Source organism: Grus americana, chromosome 9, assembly GCF_028858705.1.
Source record: "Grus americana isolate bGruAme1 chromosome 9, bGruAme1.mat, whole genome shotgun sequence".
NCBI classification, from domain to species: Eukaryota; Metazoa; Chordata; class Aves; order Gruiformes; family Gruidae; genus Grus; species Grus americana.
In genome coordinates this window covers 17,153,132-17,174,504 of record NC_072860.1, presented here as the reverse complement: position 1 = coordinate 17,174,504, position 21,373 = coordinate 17,153,132, and the positions used below count along the sequence as shown (strand labels likewise).

General features: G+C 49.9%; 2 protein-coding genes across 2 annotated transcripts; both read right to left on the bottom strand.

Annotated features, from left to right (window-relative positions):
• Positions 1–9,626: 9,626 nt before the first annotated feature.
• Positions 9,627–13,322, bottom strand: LOC129210083 (cytoskeleton-associated protein 5-like). Its single transcript, XM_054835583.1, has one exon. It carries the CDS (start codon positions 13,320–13,322, stop codon positions 9,627–9,629), a length of 3,696 nt encoding a protein of 1,231 aa, XP_054691558.1.
• A 6,002-nt stretch (positions 13,323–19,324) lies between these two features.
• SST (somatostatin) lies at positions 19,325–21,079 on the bottom strand. Its single transcript, XM_054835566.1, has 2 exons — positions 20,854–21,079; positions 19,325–19,842 (listed from the first exon to the last, which is right to left on the bottom strand). Exons 1-2 carry the CDS (start codon positions 20,989–20,991, stop codon positions 19,630–19,632), a joined length of 351 nt encoding a protein of 116 aa, XP_054691541.1. The 5' UTR covers positions 20,992–21,079; the 3' UTR covers positions 19,325–19,629.
• Positions 21,080–21,373: the final 294 nt, after the last annotated feature.

Below are 21,373 nucleotides of genomic sequence, written 5' to 3'. Positions count from 1 at the left end.
TCAAAGCCACTTCTCCACTTGTGCAATAGCAGCAGCATGTCTTCTCTGCAAAGACAGAGCTGGGCACAGCCAGGTTTCCAGTGTAATTAAATGTGAGGATCGGTTATGGGGGGAAGGGAAAAAATCTAACCCTGTTCAAGGAGAGCATTCCAGAGGGAGCTGGTTAAACTAATCCATGAGGCTAATTAGCCATGTTATTTTCTTGTTATTTCTGGGTCCCCTGCATGGTGTCAGATGTTTGATAGCAGCTATTCTGCAATCCCCAGCAAAAGGAAACAAAGGGCATCCTCTAAACACTACGCTGGAAGAAAGTTCGTTATACTGCATCTTCATCTGTGCAAGACCTAGTGAGATGAGCATCTCTACACAGCTCCTTGGTCTGTTGGTGCTACCAAAACACAGCAGGTCTCCTTGTTTCATGTGTCTGGCAGGGCTGATATTCTGGTCTTCCTGGAAAAAGCCCAGCCCACAGTGCTTAAAAAAATCTGCGAAGTTCCTTCCTCTGCAACTCACGCTGCTGTCATATCCTTAGCTGACAGTCAGTCTACACAATTAAAGCTAAGTGCTTTGTTTTTCAAGAGGGAGATGGAGGCAGAGATGAAAGAGCTACACATGCCATATGTTTTGTATTTGCACACATGCTGATTTAGCCTCCTGCAAAGGTTTAAGCGGAGTAGCAACGAGGCTCTTCTAGCCACTCAAAAAACCTTGTGGCAAAGGGATCTGGGTCCTGACATTGCCTCATTTGGTGCAGTAGGAGTTTGGGAAATGTTTGCCTGAATATGGTATCCTGGTTTGTGTCAGACGACAAGCTGTTGGCTCAAAACAGCCCAGCCAAATGTTGTGGTGCACGGAGCTAAGCCTTCAGAAGCAGCAGGAACTGGGCATACAAGAGTCTCAATGGTCATCAGTTACTCGGCACCTGGCTCTTTCAGAGGGTGTGAGACCTCATCTTAGGCAGAAAACATGCACGTTACAGATCAAGCTGCTGAGCGCTGACACACGTGTTAGAAACACAGAGGGGAATCTCTCGGGGGTGCCTGTCCTTGGGCACCAGCACTTGTGCTTGCGCAAGGATGTAGTCATGCAAAGTGGCCTCTCAGTATGAGGCAAGTACCTGTTACTGAAGCACTTTGAAGCAAGCTGAGGCTCTCATTATTTTCTGAGCCTGGTGACAGCGCTGTTGCTTCATCTGAGGTTGTTTCTTGTGCTTCTGCGGAGCTGACAGGAGTCCACCCACTTCCAGTCGGTGTGGAGAGCTCCTGAATAAGCACCCTGCAGCTATGTGCACTCCTGCAAGGCCCAGCTTGATCCCTGAATTGCTTTACAGACCAGGACTGTATTCACACCACTAATAAGCAGCCATGTAAGGAGGATCTGGAAAATATCCTGGAGACCTAATCCTGACTAGGTCTGTGCCAAAGATGAATTCACAGCCCACGGTAGCATCTCTAGCCCAGGCAGACTTTTCTAAATGGATACTGGAAGGCAAATAAAGGTGACAGAGAGCAGCTGAAAGCAGGAAAAATCTCAGCTGCAAGATCAGAGCTGTCTTGGTATTTTCTTGAGGTATGGAAATTGTAATTAAAATTTTTCTCCTGTTCCCTCAATGGGTTTTGATTCAAGCCCTGCAGGTCACTTTGGTGAAGAGACAATGCTGCTCTGCAGACCCCAGAGATTAAATGGTTTCTCTGTTGGACTATTTGCTGTGGTGGCATTTAGTCACATTTCTCACACTGGCAGCACCATCAGCCTGACCCCACAGGGAACCTGTTGTGAAGAGCATCACTGCATAAATACTGTAGATCCATTGGCCCCAGCAATGGGACTTGCAGAGATGGGTGTGTGCTGTGGGAGCGCAGAGTTTGGGAGAGGCATTGGAATGCCAGGTTGCAGGGTGCTGGTATGCTAAAAGTCCCATTACTAAAGACTTTGCCTGAGTTTCTTGGGCATAATGGCATGCTTCCCAGTCATGATGCCTTCTTTCCATGGGCTCCCAGAGTTGTGAGCCATGCCAGCTACCTCAAATGCTCTCAGATCCACGTATTGAAGTTTCTCAGAGATGAATTACCATGTGTAATTGCCATGATGGATAACGCGGCAAGGTATTGAACGGGGCCCTGGAGTCATTCAGGACCTACATTCGCCCCTTTTGTTCAGATGGAAAATTAAATGATTCTTAAAATAATAAATGTGCACCCTGGAGAGAAATACTCAGCTGCTCCCTCAAGAGGTGCTGTGCTGTTCTTGTGTTGAGCAAGGAATAATGAAGGTAATTGAAAAGTTATTACTTTGGGGGAAAATTTATCTTGGCTTGTATAGCCTTGCAAATACACTTGACTGGTGAAGCAATCCATGTTCTGCAACAGGGAGAACAGCCGTGCTTTAGAAAAACCAGGCCATCCGATCTGGGGTCAGATTCTGCACCGCCTTGTTCTTTGTGCGGTTGCAAAGGTCTTGAGATAATACCCTGCCAACTGGCTGCACAGTGCTACCTGATCGGACCAGGGTGAGAGTGTGCAAGCTAACCTGTGTCATCTGGGCTGGGGCAGGCTAAGATCTCCCTTAGAGAGAACTCACTAAGCTGCATGCAACTGGTCAGGGAAACAATGAGCTTGGGTATAAACAGCAGCTCAAGTGCTGTATGGCAGAGGTTGGCCCAAGCCAACCTGTTGGCATTGCTGAGTCATGTCAAGGGAGGCTGCAAGGATTTGGCCATGCTTCCTCTTGCTGGTATCAGCCATTCAGTCTCTTCCATGTAATTTTGTCTTCTCTCTGGCCATAGCTGAACAGTGGAGGTGGAAGCAGGAGGACCAGTGGGTGCAGAGAGGACTGTCTGGACCATCAGGCTCAAAGCACAGTAAGCTGGAGAAAGCCTGTTCGAAGCCACTGAGATGGTGGAGGCGGATGTATGAAGTGAGGTGGAAGGGTTGGGTTTGTTTGAGTCTGAAGACAAGAAGGACGAGGAGCTTCAGCTAACACCAAGGCTGGAGCCGGACTGTCCTCAGAGGTACACAGCAACAGGACAAGAGGTCACAGGCACAAGCTACAGCAGGGACAATGCCAACAAGGTATAGTGAAAAAACACCTTCATAACAAGTGTTGTGGCCCCGGGACAGGGCAGTGGTGGGGGAATCTCTGTCTTTGGAGATACTGAAAACTCAGTGGGACAAGGCCCAGAGCAACATGACCTAACTTTGAAGTTGTCCCCTTTGTGCAGGGGCTAGGAGCAGACACATCCCAATGTCCCATCCTGCCTTAGATGGCTGCTTCGTTGATGCTGATTTGTAAAGAAGAAGAATTAAACCTTGCTAGCTCTGCAGAGACAAGGAAGCTGCAGGAGCTGCAGTCTGCCTCACTGGAGAGTTGTGTCTCAGACTAAGGTACAGCTGCTGGATACTTTCTTGGTGGTGCTAAAGGTATGAAGGGGGTTTTGGATCCCTTAGACCAGGCAATGACAGTGACTCCGTCCCCTGCAGTTCAGCGAGAAATGGGAGTCTCCTACGAGATGGTGCATTGATTCCTTGCGATATTTTCAGAGATGGTGCAGGAACGGCTACGTGGGCATCCAGGGTGTGAGTGGTCCTCCCTGCCCTGCACACCCTGAAGAGAAAAAAGCAATAGAAAAACAAAAGGGAAAAATTGTTCCTGGGCATCTGCCTGGGACCTGGCCTGGCTGCAGGGAATTTCCAAGCAACACTTCAAAAACAGGGTTTTGTTTTTGTTTTTCTGTTTGTTTTTAAAAATTAATTCAAATGAAATGAAAGTTTTCACATGTTGGGTTTGTTTTTTTAAAAAAGCTCTCAAATAATTAGAGTACTCAAAGTAAACAGTCTCTTCATGCTTTATTACCTGATGTGTATTATGGCTCCATTAATGCACTGTGGCACTTCTGCCATTTTCCATATTTGAAAATGTTTTAAAGATGGGACTCAAATCATCAGCATTAATTGCCAGCAAAACAGAAATGAACCTTCTAAAAGGGAAATCATTTTATAGCTCTAATTTGATTAAGTAGTAAAGCTCATTGTTTCCATCTTAGGTGGACAGTGAAAACACAAGTAAAGTTAATATTTATTAATCTTAATGTGCAAGCCAGGTAATTACATTGCCCATTGCGGCAGTGAGGACTGCGCGACTCTCGCTTGCTCTCTCGCTGTATGTTTGCACACCCTTCGAGTAAACAGGAAAAAGAGGAGGGTTTGGTGCTAATTAGAGAAATGAAATTCTCTTTCCAAAGGGCTCCTGATTTTAAATGTGTGCTCAGGACTATGGATACAGGTAGGTAATTGTGGTTGGTGACAATGGCCAAAAACCAGGAGTGGGTGAGCAGCTCCGGAAGGAGTGAAGTACGTGTGTAGGCATGCACGCACACACAGAGTCACACGTGTGTTCTCCCCGTGTGGTGTTCATTTCCTACACAGAAATCTTTCCACACTTCAAAAATGTTTTTTTTTTCCCCCTGTGTATTTTTCTTCTTGTCCCTTTCCTTGCAGCCTTTAAACAAATCCAGCTGCGACGTGGAACATCCTAATGCTATGAGCAGGATCAGCACTGCACTGTCACCAGCATGAGCTGTGGGACAGACAAGTCAAGGACATTGCTGGAGGCTGAGTTGTGAGCTCAGGAACTTTTGGGACTGTGACTCTCCCCATGCAGAGCGTGACAAGGGGACAGAGCAAAGGCAGGGGCAGAGCAGAGCCAAGCGTGCTGGCAGGCAAGCAGGCGAGGCTGCGGACCAGGAGAGCTTTTACAGCCAGTGGAGAATTGCCTCTCCTTGGCTGCTGGTTCAAACCCACCTCAGGACAGCCATGTCTGGAAGGCTTTGCCTTCAACAGTTTTACTTGCCATGTGTCTGTAAATCTGCTCACTTCCATCACTGCGTTGAGCACTTGTCAGCATCTTGGCTGGTAGGCACTGGGCTCTTCTGCAGGAAAGATGCTTTTACAGGGCAGGTGTAGATCCATATGTGGGAGAAAGATCATGATAGTTGCGCAGGGCAGATAAGACCCATCACTTTGCTAAGTCAGAACCATGCCAGGTGCAGAGAGCTTTCACGTCTGTGATTTGCCTGTGCCTGCATCGAGCCCACTCTAACCGTGGGGGCTTCACATGGCAAGCTGAGAGTTGCCTTCAGCCACGCCATGTCTATTCAAATGCCAAACCTGGCTGGGACCTGCCAAGCCAAGGCAAGATTGGCCCCACAGCTCTGCAGACCGGGCTAGCTGATGGTGAGTAGGTACTAACCCTGTGACCTCTGGATCAGCACTGACCCAAATTAACACGAGCTACTTCCAAGACCATTTGTGTTGGGCAGGAGCAGATTTAGAAATTTTCTAACGTCCCCTTAATTGAGCCAATGAAGAAGAAAAGAACTCCAGAGCATCACAAGTCTACCATTTTATTTCCCCACCAAGCCTGCTCAGCATCTTGCAGGATTGGCCCTCCTGCATCCTGCCTTTTAATTGCTGACTGATTGTAATATAGGATTTTATTTTCCCTGTAATGACTCTTGGGGCCCCCAGATGTTCTCCTCAAGTGTGGTTGCGTCAGCACTAGAGACTGAATGACTGATACCAGCAATTTTTACAGCTTGAAAGAAGAGAAATATGTGAAGGGGATTTAATTTAGCTCCAATATTGTGTCTTCATCTTCAAGAGTCTACAAGAAAACGACACCAAAAGGTTATTTTACAACGAGAGGAGGGAGAATTAGCCTGAGAGACGGAGAGATCACCAAGCTGGCTTTCTAATATCAGTTCATTACAGAGAACACGTTTGCACAGCCACTTTGCTGCTGCTGTTAATTTAAACCTGGATGATTAAAAGCTGTAATTGCACCATTTTAAATAAATGTCCGCTATCTGGATTATTATATTTTTAATTAGTGTGGCTCTGTTGAATGTTTTTATCCCTTTGATTGATTTGTTTATACTGTTTTATTTATAATTCATTGATCTCCCTGACCCTGCTATCTCCTGAGCATGCAGTTTGGCCATGATTCCAGCAAATGGAAGAGGACCGAACCAGGAAAGAGCAAAAGGTACCAGGTCAGCTCTCCCTTATGAGCTTTTTGCAGCTCTCCTTCTTTGCCTCCCGACCCAGGTGCTCTTTTGCTCTTTGCTCTTCCCCAGGGCTGTGGGGGAGGATGAGCAGCCTGGAGGACTGGCTGTCTGGGAGGCAGGATGAGGGAAAATTGAACTACCATCCAGCAAAGATCAGGATGTGAGGCTGGCAGGAGCATCTCAGGACCCCAAGGTTTCATAGGACCCATTCCTTAACCATTGCTTCATGGGCAGGAGCCTGCTCCTCTGTCTCTGGGGGACTCTCTAAAAATGTAAGATTTCCTTGGCAGAAAGCATGATTTCCTGGCAGGCTGGGTTGCATGGGCTGGAAATAGCTCTTCCAGGGCACAGGCCTCCACTGTCCAGATCTGAGTGCGAAGCATATTTCTAAGCCTCGCTCTCTTTCTTAAGACCATTCGAATGTGACCGTTGTGTAAAATCCAAAATAAGCACCTAGACCCATGCTGGACCATGATATCTCATCACGTGCTGTTCTCTGCCAGGGGCAAGGAGGTGCAGGCAAGAATAACTTGTAGATCATCATCATTATGTTCAGGGCACTCCTGATTGCTGCTTAGGGGTTGTGCTGAGGGGCACACGTGAGAACGTATTGAGAATATTGAAGAGGCTGCTTGCTCCTCTAGGACTCCAGGGCATCTCTGCTGATCCACTTATCTCCTGTCACATGTAATATCTGCAGGACAGGGACTGTCACTTGCTCTGACTTTGCGCTGCACCCACTACGGGAGGTTTCTGACTGCTGACAATGGCCCTGAAGCACTCTGATAACATGAAGCATCACAATGAATAGTCTGTCTGCCTGGCAAATACTGCAAGGCTTCCAAAAGCTTGACTTTCCCCTGTTTTCTGCAGTCTCTGGAACCCTTAAGGAATGGATCAGGCCTTCAGCATTATGGGAGAGGAGTCTGCCTGTGTCCCCTGGCTGCAACAGAGTGTGTGGCCTCAGCATAGCAGTGCTGTCTGCTGGTTAATGGCTTTTCCTCGAGCAGCGTGCCAGATGCAGCACTGCAGCTGCAGCATCAGTCAGGAGGACAGCCTGGTGATACACCCCAGAGATCTCAAAGTGTAGTTACCCTTTCTGAACAATTCTCACATCGCCAGGGAGGCTTTTGCAAGGGGAATGCTGTTACTGGGCAAGTTTCACTGTGGACTGGGTGACAGGGCAGTAGATGGAGAGCCCTCCCAGGTAACTGTGCTGGAATGATGTTCGTGCATCTGTACAGAGCATTTCCAGGACTTGGTGGAGAGGATGCTATGAAAGTAGATGCTTGTGGGACACTGGCTACCAGAACAAAGGAGCACAGTTTTGAAGGAAACCTCATGGAACAGCATGTCCAGTCACCTGACCTCACAGCTCAACATGGATATGAATTTACTTTTGGAACACCACATAAAGGGCACCCAATTGTGTTGCATGTAAACTACACAGCTCCACTCCAGCCTCAAAGCTTATATCCTGTAGCACAAAAAGAGACGGTGTCCCAAGGACAGAGCAGGAAGGAATCAAAGAATAGAAACTGTAGAGGCTTCAATCATGTTCTCACTGTGAATCCTTCAGCTACCCAGCTAGAAAGTGAGGCAGAAACTAGATATGGATGTACCAGACCCTGATTTCATGGGTACTGGAGCAGCCCCTGGGCAGGTACAGCACTGGATGAATGGGGTAGGTGAGACTGTGGTCATGACTTTGTAGCAGCTTTAGAGAGAATTATAGTCTACAGAAAACAAGTCATTTTGGCCATTCAGAAAGGGTAATTACACTTTGAGATCTCTGGGGTGTATTTTTCTTGTTGGCCAGTAATCAGACTGTGTATTCCTTTTTTCTTATTTTAATTAAAAATATTGGTTTGCCACGTTCACCAGGCGGCTAGCTTGCTCTGCCTGAGTACAAAGCTTAATAGTATTTTGTAATTGGCTGAATTGTCTATTAGTAAATAAACCTTGTAATTTAGTGAACATCCTTGAAGTGCTTACTATTATACCTGACACAAAGCTGAAGACTTCTACCCTCAGGAACTTACAGGCAAATGGGATGTTAAAAACAAATCAAGGTGGTTTTACATGAGAATAGCAGCTTGCTCCTTGGGAAAAGCAGAAGGGATAGGCTGGGATGAGGCATTGGCATTCTGCAGTTGTCCATAGCAACTCCGCTCTCTTGAACTCTTTCAGTTTGACAAGTGGAAGTGGGTTTGAAAGGCTATGTCTTATTTATTTTACCTAAGAGAAAACAGAAACTTGTACAAATCGCTTTCCCTAATGAATTTCCTATTGCAACCTTTGCCTTTGGTAGGCTCATTGTGCAACTGGTGGTCATTGTGCAGAAAGGCAGAGATGCTGTTTGAAAGCCCTGATCTCTTCAGGCAGCTCCCAGCTGGGAACCAGGGCATGGTTCTCTGCCCTGTACTCTGGCCAGATTTGTGTGCTCTGGGTTCAGTTTTGCCCCAAGGCATTGGTTTCCCTCACCTTATTTTTTAAAAAGTTAAAAAGTTGTGCTGTGACATGGAAACATGAAGACTTTGAGCACTGGAAATAAGCAAAACCTATAGCTGTTCCCTGCATTGCACAGGAAACCTGGGAAACCCTCTTCCCTTTGCCTGGGTTGCACATCTCCTGGTCTTAAGACCTATCTCCTCTTTGGCTTTGGAAAGAGCAGCAATTTGCTCTTCTTTCTATCTACCTGCACCTCTTGGGGAAGGGATCAGCCTCCGCATGCTCACCCAAGGAGCCCAGCCTGAGCTGGAGGGACACCTCCCTCGGTACACACATGCTTTTCATGCTCCCCAGCTGAGTACCTGTGCCCCAGAGCAACCTGCCCCATTTTGCTCTTCTCAACAGCAACAACAGAGACAATGACCAGAAACTGGGACCAGCTCCTGGGGGCTGCAGCCCTGGGGTGCCAGTGCACAGATAACTCACCCGCTATTCATGCTGGAGTTTTTTCTTTATTGGTTCATGGATCACACCATCTGCCTGTTGATGTGTGTGTGGAGGAAGGTTGGCTGGTTCTGAAGTCCCAGTGCTATTTCTGCTGGTGATTCTTCATGCCCATGGGGACATCAGTGTTGTGCAGCCCTGGAAAGGAGGGAGAAGCATGATGTTGGCATCCTTCGAGGGGAGCTGACTGGCAAGGAGCCTGCCATGGGCTGTCTTGATCTCAAGGTTGTGTTGCTGCTGCAGGTGAATGACAAGTTTTCCAGGTGGCAGGATGGCATCACCTCCTTCCCCTTCATGGTTCCTCCTGGGATCCCCATTGATCTAAGGGGAGATGCTTCCACCTGAAGCCCAAGGGAGGAGGAGGAGGAGGAGGAAGATGCTCTCTGGTGCCCTGTTCTGTCTGGATGATGGCCAGGCTTTGCTTCACATAGCTCTGCAAGAAGAGGGTGAGGTTTTCTAGGAAAGACTCCAACTTTCCGTAGGGTCTTTTTTTCTCACATTCATATAACTTCTCTAGACCGTCCCTCAAACTCTCCTTGGAGCAAATTTTCTAGAAAATGCTCTCTAAAACATCACCTGCTTTGTCCTTTGCAACCCTGCAAGCTGCTCAGGGAGCCTCCTCCCCTGCTCCTACAGTTGTCTCGTTTGCTCCCTGCTTGGCAGTAGGACTGACTGTCTTTCGGAGGTAAGCTTCCACCTCGGAGCCAGCTGTGTCCTCAATCAGGGTGAGATGGTCCAGGATCCTCACTCCTTTCAGCTTGCACAAGTTGTGCAGCAGAGTTTTCAGCGTCCACAGCAGGAGCTGGTTTGTGCGCTGCCTCAGTTTTTCCTTTGAGAGAGCCTTCATGAGCATGTGGGTATCCAGCAGGATTTCATCCAGGTTGATGGTGCTGATGGTGCCTGGGAGAAGCCATGTGCTCCTCCACAGGCACTTGGCCAGCAGGTCAGAAAACTTATCTGGGCTGCCCTCAGCAGTCAGGCTGGCTTGGAGCAGCTTCAGCAAGGCACAGAAAATCCTTGTTTGGTCAGATTTTTCCAACACCCTCTTCATGAGGACATTAATGGACTGTATGAGCTTCTGATCTTCCTCTAGGTCTCCATTCAGGAATTCTAGCATTAAGGTAAAGAGATTGCTCATTACATCCTTAAGCACTTCCACTGAGGCCTCCTGAGCCAGTTTCTTCTCCTGGAAGACACAGTTACAGGCCTGGATGACACAGTTACATTGCAGAATGATTTGTTCCTTCCCCCATTGCTTATCTGCTTCCTTTTGCTGGTTGATAAAGTTGAGTGATTGAAGGCTGGCTACAAGGAACTCATTAATGTGCCCAGACATGGTTTCTACTTTGTTATTCTGTCTCAGGATCTCCTCAATTTCTTTCATTGCCTGGATGCTGGTGTCAGTATCACCACTGCTAATGCGACAAATAAGGGAATTAATGGTGGAGGTGATGTTATGACATGTGTCATCAGTGTCCGAGGAGATAGGCAGGGTTTGGAATTCAGGGATCGTTTCTAACTGAATGATATCCTTCAGTCTAAAGAGACTGTATTTTCTGGAGACGAGCCTTCTCTCTTGCTTACCTACACATGGAGGCCGTGTCTGGGGAGCCACGTCCACTATATTGAAATTTCCTCCTTGAGAGTAGGTGGGCTCTAACTTTGAGGGTGCATCTCCTGCATGCTGACAGGTGACTTCAGATCTTGTGTTTGAATCACGCTGAGATTTCTCACTGAAATGCTTTGCTGAAGAAACTCTTGACCTGCCATGTTCCTGTTTTGCAATTTGTCCCAGCATCCTCATATACTCTTCAGGAAGATCCCCAATCATTTTGAACAGGGCTTCCCCATGAGTTTTGCAAGCTGTGACCATAATGTTTAAAGCAGCACTATGAACAGTGCTGTCTTGGTCTCTAAGGAAGGCAGCTATCCTCTTCAAGGCTTTGCTAGGGCTCGGCTGACATACATCCAGGCCATATGTTTCAAGAAGATAACCCATCTCCACCAGGCAGCCTTCCTGCTGCTTAGTGTTGTTGGACTTGATGCCTTCCATGAGGAAGCCAAACACCTTTTTAGCTGGATACACCAGGCACATCCTCTTCAGGACAGTGTGCACCAATTTAAGAACAGTTTGCCTTGGCTCTCCCATCTTCAGGACCAGGTATGGGAGGAAGGACAAGGCCTCATTGTCCGTCAACTGGTACTTTTCTTGGATCAGCAAGGTTAGCAGCAAATTAAGGTAATCTAGGCTCTTGATAAGCACCCATGTGTTGGTGTCAAACAAACGCAGCGTAATCCATTTCAGGATCAGGTCCAGGCAGCTGATAACTCCTTCCTTCTCTGTCTCTAAGTGCCTGGCCATGATGGCCAAGGCTTTGATGTGGTGTGGGAAACTGGAATGGAACATTTCCACCTGGAAGGTGCTGGACACACAGCTGCTCATCTGAGCTTTCAGCTGCTTGACATACCTGTCACTGGGAGCAGTAAAATTCCACTGCAGCACTTTGCTGCCTTTCTCATCCCTCATTCTCTGCTCTTTTCCCCTGGGGACAATGTTGAAGATAGGTCCCAGTTTGCTGACCCCATTCATCAGAGTGGAATTCATTTGTGCTTTTCCCTTGGCTGCACCTGTGTCTTTCAAGACTGCTTCTCCTGACTTGGGCTCCTTGGGACCCTGCTTCTCCTCTCCACTGTTTTTGGGTGCTGGCTCTTCAGCTGATGCTTGTGAAGACAAGGCTGTTGCTGCAGGTGGTGTGGTTAGAGCAGAGGGCAAAGCAGTTGTGGTGGTGACTCCGGGGTGACTGGAAAGTGACTTAGCAGAAGCAGTGGACTGGGCTGACAGACTGTCATTGGCATTCTCTAGTATTGCAAATACATGGTCCTTTGCAGCTGCCTTCAGCTCACTGGTGGCTTCGGTCATCTTCTCAAAGCCAAGGTGCATTATGAAGAAAGGCAGGGCTGCCTGTGAGGCTGTCTGCACGTCCCTGTTGCTATCCTGCAGGGAAGAGTAGAGGTGAGGCACACACCGAAGCAGGTCTGAGGGAGCTGACTTGAGTGTTGGCAGCTGTTCAGTCAGCCACTGCACCAGCTCTTGCTTCTGTAAAGGCATTTCTTCACCTAGATCTTCTGAAATGTCCTGCCCATCCAGCCACTCCAATATGTTGATCTGTGCAGCCCAGGCATTCATGGCAGCCAGGGCGGCAGCTCTCATGCTGCTCTTGCTTTCCCTAAACAGAGCAATGAGGGGGAAGCCCAAGTCCTGCATGTACTGTTTGATATTTGAACCCATGGCTGTGGAGAGTTGCTGGAGGACTCTCAGGGTCATCTGTACCAGGGTGGGGTTAGGGTTGCAGAGACAACCCCTCAGAGCTCTTGGGAGCTCTCCTATGTTTGGCTGGATGAATCTGGCATCCTGAAGGATGCCTGCAACCTCTTCCAGGCCCTCTATCTGGATGCTCCAGTTCTTCTCTCGCAGCTTTGACACCAGCTCTGGTGTGATCCTGTCACAAATATCTATGGCTTCCGTTCTTCTGTGATCCCTTGGGTCCTCCTGGACCCTATCATCTAGGCATGGCTTGGGATTGGCACGACTGGGAATTGGTGGGACCTGTCCATGCAGTTTCTCCAGCTCAGCATCTATCTGGGGAAGAAGGGGCAGCTCTTCACTCTCAATCAATGCTCGCAGTGAGTCTCCCATGTAGAGGTAAATAACCCCCAGCAAGGTGATGGCTGATCTCTGCACACCTGGGTGAACAGCAGCAAGAGCGATCTTCAGGGTGTTGACCATTACCTTGGCCTCCATCCCTGCAAAGCCAAACTCCAGAATTGCGTTTGACAGCCAGTCCAAGATCTTGGAATGGATCCTGGAGTTATTCTGTGAGAAGGCCAACAACATAGCTGTCTTTGCAGTCCAAGGCAATGAACATGACTCTGCTATAGCTGTCAGGGTTCCTTGCGCATTGTTGCTGCATAACACATCCCCCACCATTTCTACCACGCTTTCCAGGACAATTTGAGCAGATGTTCTGGAAAAGTCCCCTTTCTGGGCTAGCAAAGTGATGGTGTGAAGTTTCTTCTGCATCACCTGGAGCTTTGTTTCCTTGCATCCTCGTGACAGCAGTCTCACCAAAGCTTGGCATGGTATCTCACTTTTCTTCATCTCCCTGACAGTCTTCTGAAGAGTATCCATGCTGGAAATCCTCTCTTTCCAGTCGTTGCTTTCCAAATGTTGTATGCAGGTTTCAGGGAGAACAGCTGCTGCCTTTTCCGCACAATCTTCTGCTGAGAGCTCCAGTTCAAACATGTTGCTTGAGCCCAATTTTCCTGTTTGCTGTTGGCTTCTGTCCTTCAAGGGATAATGGGGTTTCCTTCCAAGGACCCTAAACCAGGAGCAAAAGAGTATTACTGGGCATCCCTGCTGCTAGGCCATGCTGGGGGGATGGAGATGTTAGAGCCCTTCCTGGCAGGGTGCATGGAGCCTGTGGAACAGCCCCAGAGAACACCAGCCATTGTGAGGTTGGTGTGACCCCAGCTGTGCTGGGGGGACAGCCCATGGGGAGCTACACTGATGTGGTGGTGTCCCATTGCCACAAGCAGCTACTGCTCTTCCTGCAGGGGGGGTCTGAGACTCCAAGGTCCAGGACCATTTCTTGTAGCTGGGAGGAGAAGACATCAGCACAGGCAACATCACCTCCAGCCCCCATTGCCTCCAGGGGCTGTTTATTCAAGCCATGGACGATGCAGTCTCCTGCAGCCTGGAGCTCTTGAGTCTGGGAAGCAGTGCCTGCCGCACATTGTGCCAAAGTGCCACCACCACAGGCCACCTGGTCCCCTGAGCCTTTAACTGGACATAGCCCTTCCTCCCTCTGCCCCTGTCGTTGCTGCTTAGACTGAGAAGTTTCACAAGAGCCAAGTGAATAAGGAGTTGTTTCGGATGCTGACTAACAACAAAAAGTGCCGGGGGAAGAAGATTTGCATGGAAGCAATTTCTTACAGCTTGCCATTAGAACAAACCCCACTGCATTTAACCCTAGACAGAACAGTTCACTTACTTTCATGTTATTTAACGTACTTCTAATCCATTAAAAATTGGCAACTCTGACATGAGAAATGCCCTTTAGAAATGAAAAGCAGGCACTTGGTTTGGGGGAAAAATCTTTGCCAGTGCAGCACCACTGCCTGCATCCTCACACAGCTCTGGCACCCAAAGTGCTGCTCCATGGACAGCCCCTCTTTGCAGGACCCCTGCTTCCAGCCCATCTCCCTGTGGTGAGGTCGTAGCCAGAGCTCGAACAGCCCCTGGCAGAGAGGACATCCATCTTAAGCATCTGCTCTTACAGGTACAGACCATTAATAGGACAATCTGTGCTCTTTGGCTCTCTCTGCTGGCTGCGGTGCACCCCATTCCTGGGCTTGTGCTCGGCGATGTCCCCCCACATTGCACCCTTTGGGGAACAGGCTGGTGTGGGGAGCAGAGATGCAGGGAAAGAAATATAGTATTTGAGCTTCTGAGAAGAATCACAAACCCTGACAAGCATCAGGAGTGAAATAGGGAAGAAAAGAGGCAGCAGCAAAGATTTACAAAAGAGCCTTGCAAATGTGACAGCCAATTTTCAGGGGGATCCTTTTTCTTCCTTAAACCTCAGTCCTGAGCAAAAGGAGAGATTCTCCTTGAATGCAGAACACAGAGCTGTGTAAGGGAGCGAATGCTCTACCTCAGGGCACAGCAGCAACGGGCTTATTGCGGGGCCAGGAGGGATTCACCGACTTCTGCTCTGTGCCTGGGGGGAGTCTCCTAACAAGCGTTGAGGGATGAGCAAGGGAGGGCCTGGGAGCATCTCTCGGCTCACCTCCCGGGAATGCTTTGCCAGGGTGGGAGGCCAGGAGCGTTTCCTCTTTCTGCACCGAGGAGCACGGCAGGCTGCCGGCAGCAAGAGCCAGCTGCACGGAGAGCATCAGGAGGGATGCTCTGGCGTGGTGTGTGGGACTATGTCCCTCTCTCTCTGGTCCAGCAGCCAACCCAGGTGATGATCAAAGCGTGAATTTCAATGCATTGCTTTATGCTTTCTCAGGGAACCTCTCCGTAGGAAATACTGGGGATGTTCAATTTTGTTAATTGAATGACCAGGTGGGTTTCTTTGTCAGATGATGTTGGAAATATTAGTTCATGGCACAAACTGGAATTTGTACTATATGTATGAGAAAAACTGAACCTGGTGACTTTTTTGTGACCTTATTTTAGTGTTCTACAAGTTGTTTATGGGGTAAGGCTCCTGAGACTGGGATCCAAAAAGTCTTCTGAGGTACTCACAGCATCTGGCCAAACAGCTATTCTCGGAAGTGCAATTAGGAGTTAACAAAAAGTAACAAATAATTCCCTAATAAAACAAAGGAGAAGAAAATGCTCACTGTAAGTGAGTTTTATTGCATTATTCCGGTGAGAAGCTGTCAAAGAGTCAGAAGGTGTTCAGAGAGCAGAGAGTACAGTTTGTTCCTTTATCATAATAACTTTTATTGCCTACGTATAGCTTTTCTCACCCTGGTCAAGAAATATCCTGCTGCTTTGCTTTCAGAGAATTAGGACTCGGTTGCAGCAGCAAGTGCTTCTTTCCAAATGCCTGGTGCTGACCCGTGCGGGGGCTGCGGTTGCTCTAGTGTTCCCGGAGCTGCTGGGATCGGGCAGGATGAAAGGGAAGAAGATTCCTGTGGTGAAAGTAGAGGTCTGGGAATCCGAGCTGCTCCCTGTGGCTGTGTATCAGAGCGATGGTGCAATGCTTGTAAGGAGCCACAGAGGCAGAGTAAATGCAAAGGCAGTGCAGAGCATCTTACATGCTGTTCTGGGTGAAGGGTACTTGTGCCAACGGGTCCAGGTTCTTGGTCTTTTCTGCAGAGCCAAAAGGAGTTAGCTGGTGCCAGAGTGGACCCTGGCTACGAAGTCTGGATCCCACAGGTATTTCCTCTGCACCACAGCTAGAATCGCTTCAAGCTACCCGTCACCAACAAGCCATCTGGGCCAAGCAAGACTTGCCTTTATCAGTTTGGACTGCAGATAAAAAAAATCCTGACCTGCTTGCCAGTGTGAATGGCCCCCCCGGCATCGTTAGTCAGAGAGTTTGCTGCTGGGGATGGCTGAGAAGCTCATCACTGACTTCCCATCAGGGGATGTGTGTTTCCAGGCCTTATACAACCTTTTCTGGTTTTCATTAAAAGCAACTCTTGAGACAGCAATTTCAAGCCTTTTTATGTGGTTCTGCATGGTCGTTTCCCTGCATCGCCTCAGATGAATCACCAGGTTGAAGATACCTGCTGGAATGGGGATTGCTCTGGGTCTGCCCGTGACACTGAGTGCAAGAGGGGAGATGAATCAGCCATGTGTAGATCATCACAGCCCCTAACCTCCTTCAGGACCGTGCTAAGGTTGCTCCTCCGTGGAACCTCGGTTCTGAGCTGCAGAGAACATTGCTTGAAAACCTGTCACGAAAACTGCTCTCCCCTTCGGCAGTTCTGGCCCATGGGAGCTGACGGTACCTATGTGCTCATCCCAGATTCAGCCTTGTCTTCCCAGCCTGGGACATTGTTTCATGGCTATGTGGCCAGGGATTAAATACAGTCATTTAATCTCTTTATCCCATAATTCCCACCTATCAAAGAGAAACAATAAATCTTTCTTTGTCTTTCTAGTCTTTTTAGCTCAGCAGGGCAAGACTGTCTCTTGCATTGTGTTTGTATGGCTCCCAGCACCTGGGATTGCTGGTGCTGCCGCAGTGCAATTAATGTGGTGATACTGTATTTAATGCCCTGGGAGCCATCCCCCCAAACTCCAGTAGCTCCTGAGCTGACGGAAGGAGCAGGTTTGTCTTTCTGCCTCTGAACCAAGACATTTGCACGTGCCTCCACCAGTATATCTTCATTAAGCTTCACAGAAGCTGCCGTGACAAGACGCCAGCTGTTTTGCTGAAACACGCTGGTGTAGCGTGTGAATCACTCTGTCTTTAATTCCTGCTTGTGCTTGAGGATCATCCACATCCCTATTTGTGATGGGTTTCTCTCCAGCAATTGGCAGGATTAAACTCCCTTCAGAAGCACTGGCTGAGCAGTGACCAAGAGGAAAAACCTCAGGCGAGTAGTGGTCTATTTATATCCCATGAAAGATGGACTCAGTGCATAAGAATATTCAAGCCCCTGGCACCTCCACCCCCTTTCTGTTCCTGTAGCCGCTGTCTTGAGGCTGTCTCGGCATTGAAGAATTAGCTGCTTTTTGAAAGCTAAGTGGAACCTCAGTCGAGACAGTAGTGAACAGCCAGGGATGGGAAGGTCTCTGCTTTACTGAATCCCCTAAAATCTGCTCTCTCTTGAAATTCCTCTACTGAATCCTCTAAAATCTGCTCTTGACAATGCACAGCAGCAAAGGATTCAGATGTGAGCTAGAACCATTGCTCTCTCCTCAGAGAGTCTGTCTCCACACTTTCAAACAGGGTCCTATTCTCACCTGTCTGCTTTTAGGGTTGAGAAACAATCTCCATTACCTGTGCTTCTCAAATGTCTTTTTGGAGGCTTCCCTTCCCACAGCAGCAGCCCTGCTCCTCTCCCAAGGGTGAGTTAATCGTGCACCCTCCACAGCTGCACCAGCCACAGAAATCCAGGGGGGTGAAAAAAGGTGCCCTGTGTGCCAGGGCTCTCACCCTGTTCCCCCAAAGTGCCGGGAGGGTCACTGTTCCCTGTCCAATCTGCAACGCATCCAGCTCTGGTAACGTGGGCAGAGCCCTTAACCCCACCACACTGCGTGCGGGGCAGCGGGGGCCGAGCACCGTTCCTTTCCTCAGGTCACCCCACAAAACCTATCGCTCTTGCAAGGGAGGAGGGGAGGAGGCTCCCAGGAGCTGGAGACACACAGGATCATGTCACAGCAAGGCTTCTCCAGTGGGTGCAGGATCCAGCTTCCCTGGCAGCAGCCCAGCAGGGAGCAGGCAGCCCTTAACCCTGCCTGCAGCACAGGCAGCAGCCGCGGCTGCCCTGCTGCAGGGAGTGAGAGCAGCATCCAGTCTTGCCTCTGGGCTCGGACGGGCTGATAACAGCAGCTCCCCTCCCCATGCACGTCCCCCCTGCCCTCGCCTGTTGCCAGTCGGCAGTGGAGCAGCCCAGCCGAGCCGTGCGGTGGGTGAGCGTGGCAGAGCTGGGATTTCACACTGGCACTGCTACCGTTCCCAATGACAAGGGATTCACCCACCCCCAACTTGAACTGAAGAAACGCCTGCCCACAGGGAAAGGAGGCGCAGACCAAGAATAAAGGCAATGGCCCACGAGCCATAGAGAACAATGCCCCACCGAGAGCTACGCTCAGCACAGACCGGAGGCAACTTAACATGCCCTCAGTTGAGGAATCCACCTCCAATGGGGTCATGCTCAGCCCTCCACCCATGAACATCTCTAAGATCCCCCAATTTTACCTTTCCTTCACATACTATGGCTACAAAATGCTTGTTACCTTTAATCCTGAATGATGAATTTCTCATCAGTGACACCTGTCCCCCGTGCAGGATGCACGCTCTACACTCCAACTCACCCACAAATGCATGTCACAAACCAGCACAGCCAGAAAGGGAAGAGATTCTGCAAAAGCATGAAGAATTTATCTTCCACTGAGAGAAGCATGTCGTTTTCCTGATGCTATCTCCTACCCTACTGAACCGTTTAATATTGCCTTTAATTATGATGTAGTGGGTGGAAAACCTGCTGTAACCAGTTTATTAGATGGAGAGAGGCTGATGGCATGGGGTTAACATCTCAGCTTTACAGGGATGCAAAACCTCTCCCTGTGCAGCAGAACAAAGGAAAACTTTCCAAAGGAATCCCAGAAGCAGTGTTTGTTGGGGGTGTTGCAAGGAGTAAAATACGCCAGGTAAGAAAACTTTTCACTGTTTGTGGCTGAGGAAGGACTGAGGTATGTGTGGGGTAAACTTGTGCTGTGACCCACTTTTATGATCCCCATTGCTTGGAATACACAGCTGTGATTTATAGTGATGCCTCTGGTGATGGGTGTAAATCCTCTAGACTGACTGAAGTGCCAGCGCTGTGTATTTGACGATTACATGGATTTGCTATCTAAAATACCACTATCTCTCTATGTCCCTTAGAAAGACAACAGCAAAAAAAAAAAATCACTTTAAGGATATTGTGTGTGTGTGTGTGCATATGCATGCATGTGGCTGCTGCTTGCTGCTGCTGCCCTGAGACGGGTGGCGTTTCCAAGACAAGCAGCCTGAGAGGTGCCTTAGGTTTTCTCATTGACCACCAAGTCTCAGCATCACCGTTTGAAACATAAACTTTATTGCAACAAAGAATTAAAAATAGTACATCTGAAAGAGTTGCAGAGTGTATGTCATTAAAGAACTAGTCAGAAAACACAACTCAAGCAAATCGTGTACAATTGGAACAGAAAGTTTTATTAAAACAATTGGAATTCAAACTCAAATTTTCCTTGTTTGTTTAATTTCACCATAACCGTGGATTGTGTATTTACAGTCTTCGCCTCTTGTGGTGAAGGTTCTGCTCAGGGCAGGGGGCTAGGAAGAAGGCAGGGATGGATGGGGAGGAGAGGTGGGTTTCAAAAGCTAACAGGATGTGAAAGTTTTCCAGAAGAAGTTCTTGCAGCCCGCTTTGCGTTCCCGGGGTGCCAGAGCGGGGTTTGAGTTAGCCGAGCGCTCCAGCTCCAGTCTCACTTCGTCCTGCTCAGCCCCTCGGGACAAGTCCTCAGACTCCAGGGCTTCATTTTCTGTCTGGCTTGGCTCTGAGAGCAGTTCTGCCAAAAAGTACTTGGCCAGTTCCTTGGGGGAGAAGAGAGAGAAAGAGAGAGAGAGCCCACAATTACTCTTTGGCTTTTGAGGGCTCGCCGCTCTGTCCCTCTAAGACACCTTTGTGCCCAGAGTAGAGACGTACAGGACTCTGGAGAAGTAGGGGAGCCCTAGCTTTCCAAAGAGCCCAGCCTGACAGCTGCTACGCAGCAGCTATGCCTACGAAATAAAGCGGAACAGAAGAGGACTGACATCTACCTAGTGTGGTGGAGAGACTGCTGTCCTGTTTGTGGCAGGGAATGAACTCTGAGCACCACCCCACCTTCCCTTCCCTTCCCTTTCCACTGCTGCAGCACACTGTGCCGGACTCAGCGAGAGTTGCCATGAGGCTGCTGCTAAAGTGACACAGGAAACGTCTTTGGGGAGCTTGCAGGGAAGCTGAGACTGGTCACCCTCTCACTGGGGGTTATTTTTCCTCTTGTCCCTCCAAGCCCTGCCTGCCCCCTTGCATGGATAAGGACACCCTCCTGCTGCACTGGGGCAGCTGCCTTGGTTCAGCGCCCCAGAGAAGCCCTGGAGAGCTTCACCGGAGGCTCTGCCCTCTGCCCTGGCAGTGGCTGCTCCTCATTCCCTGCCGGCACCCAGCTGGACTTGGGGGGAGGTGTCTCCCCTTCTCCCCCCCAGCTGCCCAGCCTGTTGCTGGCTCAGCCCCAGCGGGAAACCAGGGGATCTGTCAGGGAACTGGGGTCTGCAGCAAGCAACTGGGCATCTGAAATGGGGACATTGGGGAGGTCCAGTGAGGAACTGGAGGTCTGCACTGAGGGTACTGGGCTGTCCAGTGGGGAACTGGAGGGGTCTGCAGCAGGAGGGAAGCTGGGGGTATGCAATGGGGGTGCCAGGGTCTCTGCTAGGGAAAGGGAGAGTCTGCAATGGGGAATCGGGGGGGCTCTAGAGGAGAAGCGGGGGTCTGCAGCAGGGCCCTCGGGGTGCCCAGCGGGGTGCCCGAGGGGTGCCCGGGTGGCCGCTCCGTGGCGGGGCTCTCACCTGCTTCCCGGCGGCGGCAGCCAGGGACTTCTGCAGGAACTGCCGGAGCCGCGGGTCCGAGGGGGCGGCCGAGACGGTGCCGAGGGCCAGGGCGATGGAGAGCAGGGCCAGGGCGCACTGGAGGCGGCACGACAGCATCTCGCCGGTGGGTCGGGCGCGGAGAGGCAGCGGCGGGGAGGCGCTGGCGGCTCCGCTGCGGCTCGGCTCCGGCGTTGGGGATCTCCTCGCCTCCCGCCGCCTTTATAAACCCTTCTCCTGACGTCAAGGCGGGGGCGCCCCCCTCGCCCCACGCCGCCGGGGGTGGGTCCCTGCCCGGGACCGGGGGGGACCGGGACTAGGGATGCTCCGTTCTGCCTGGGGCTGGCCAAGCGTCCACTGTGCCCCTCGAGTACTCCCCCTCCGGCCGCCCCCCGGCCGTTCCCCGGTCCCCAGCACGTTTTCTGCCCAAGTCCGGAGCCCAGGACCCTCCTAGTCCGCTCCCTCCTTCGCAGCCACAAGCCCCCCCGGAGCGGCGGTGGGG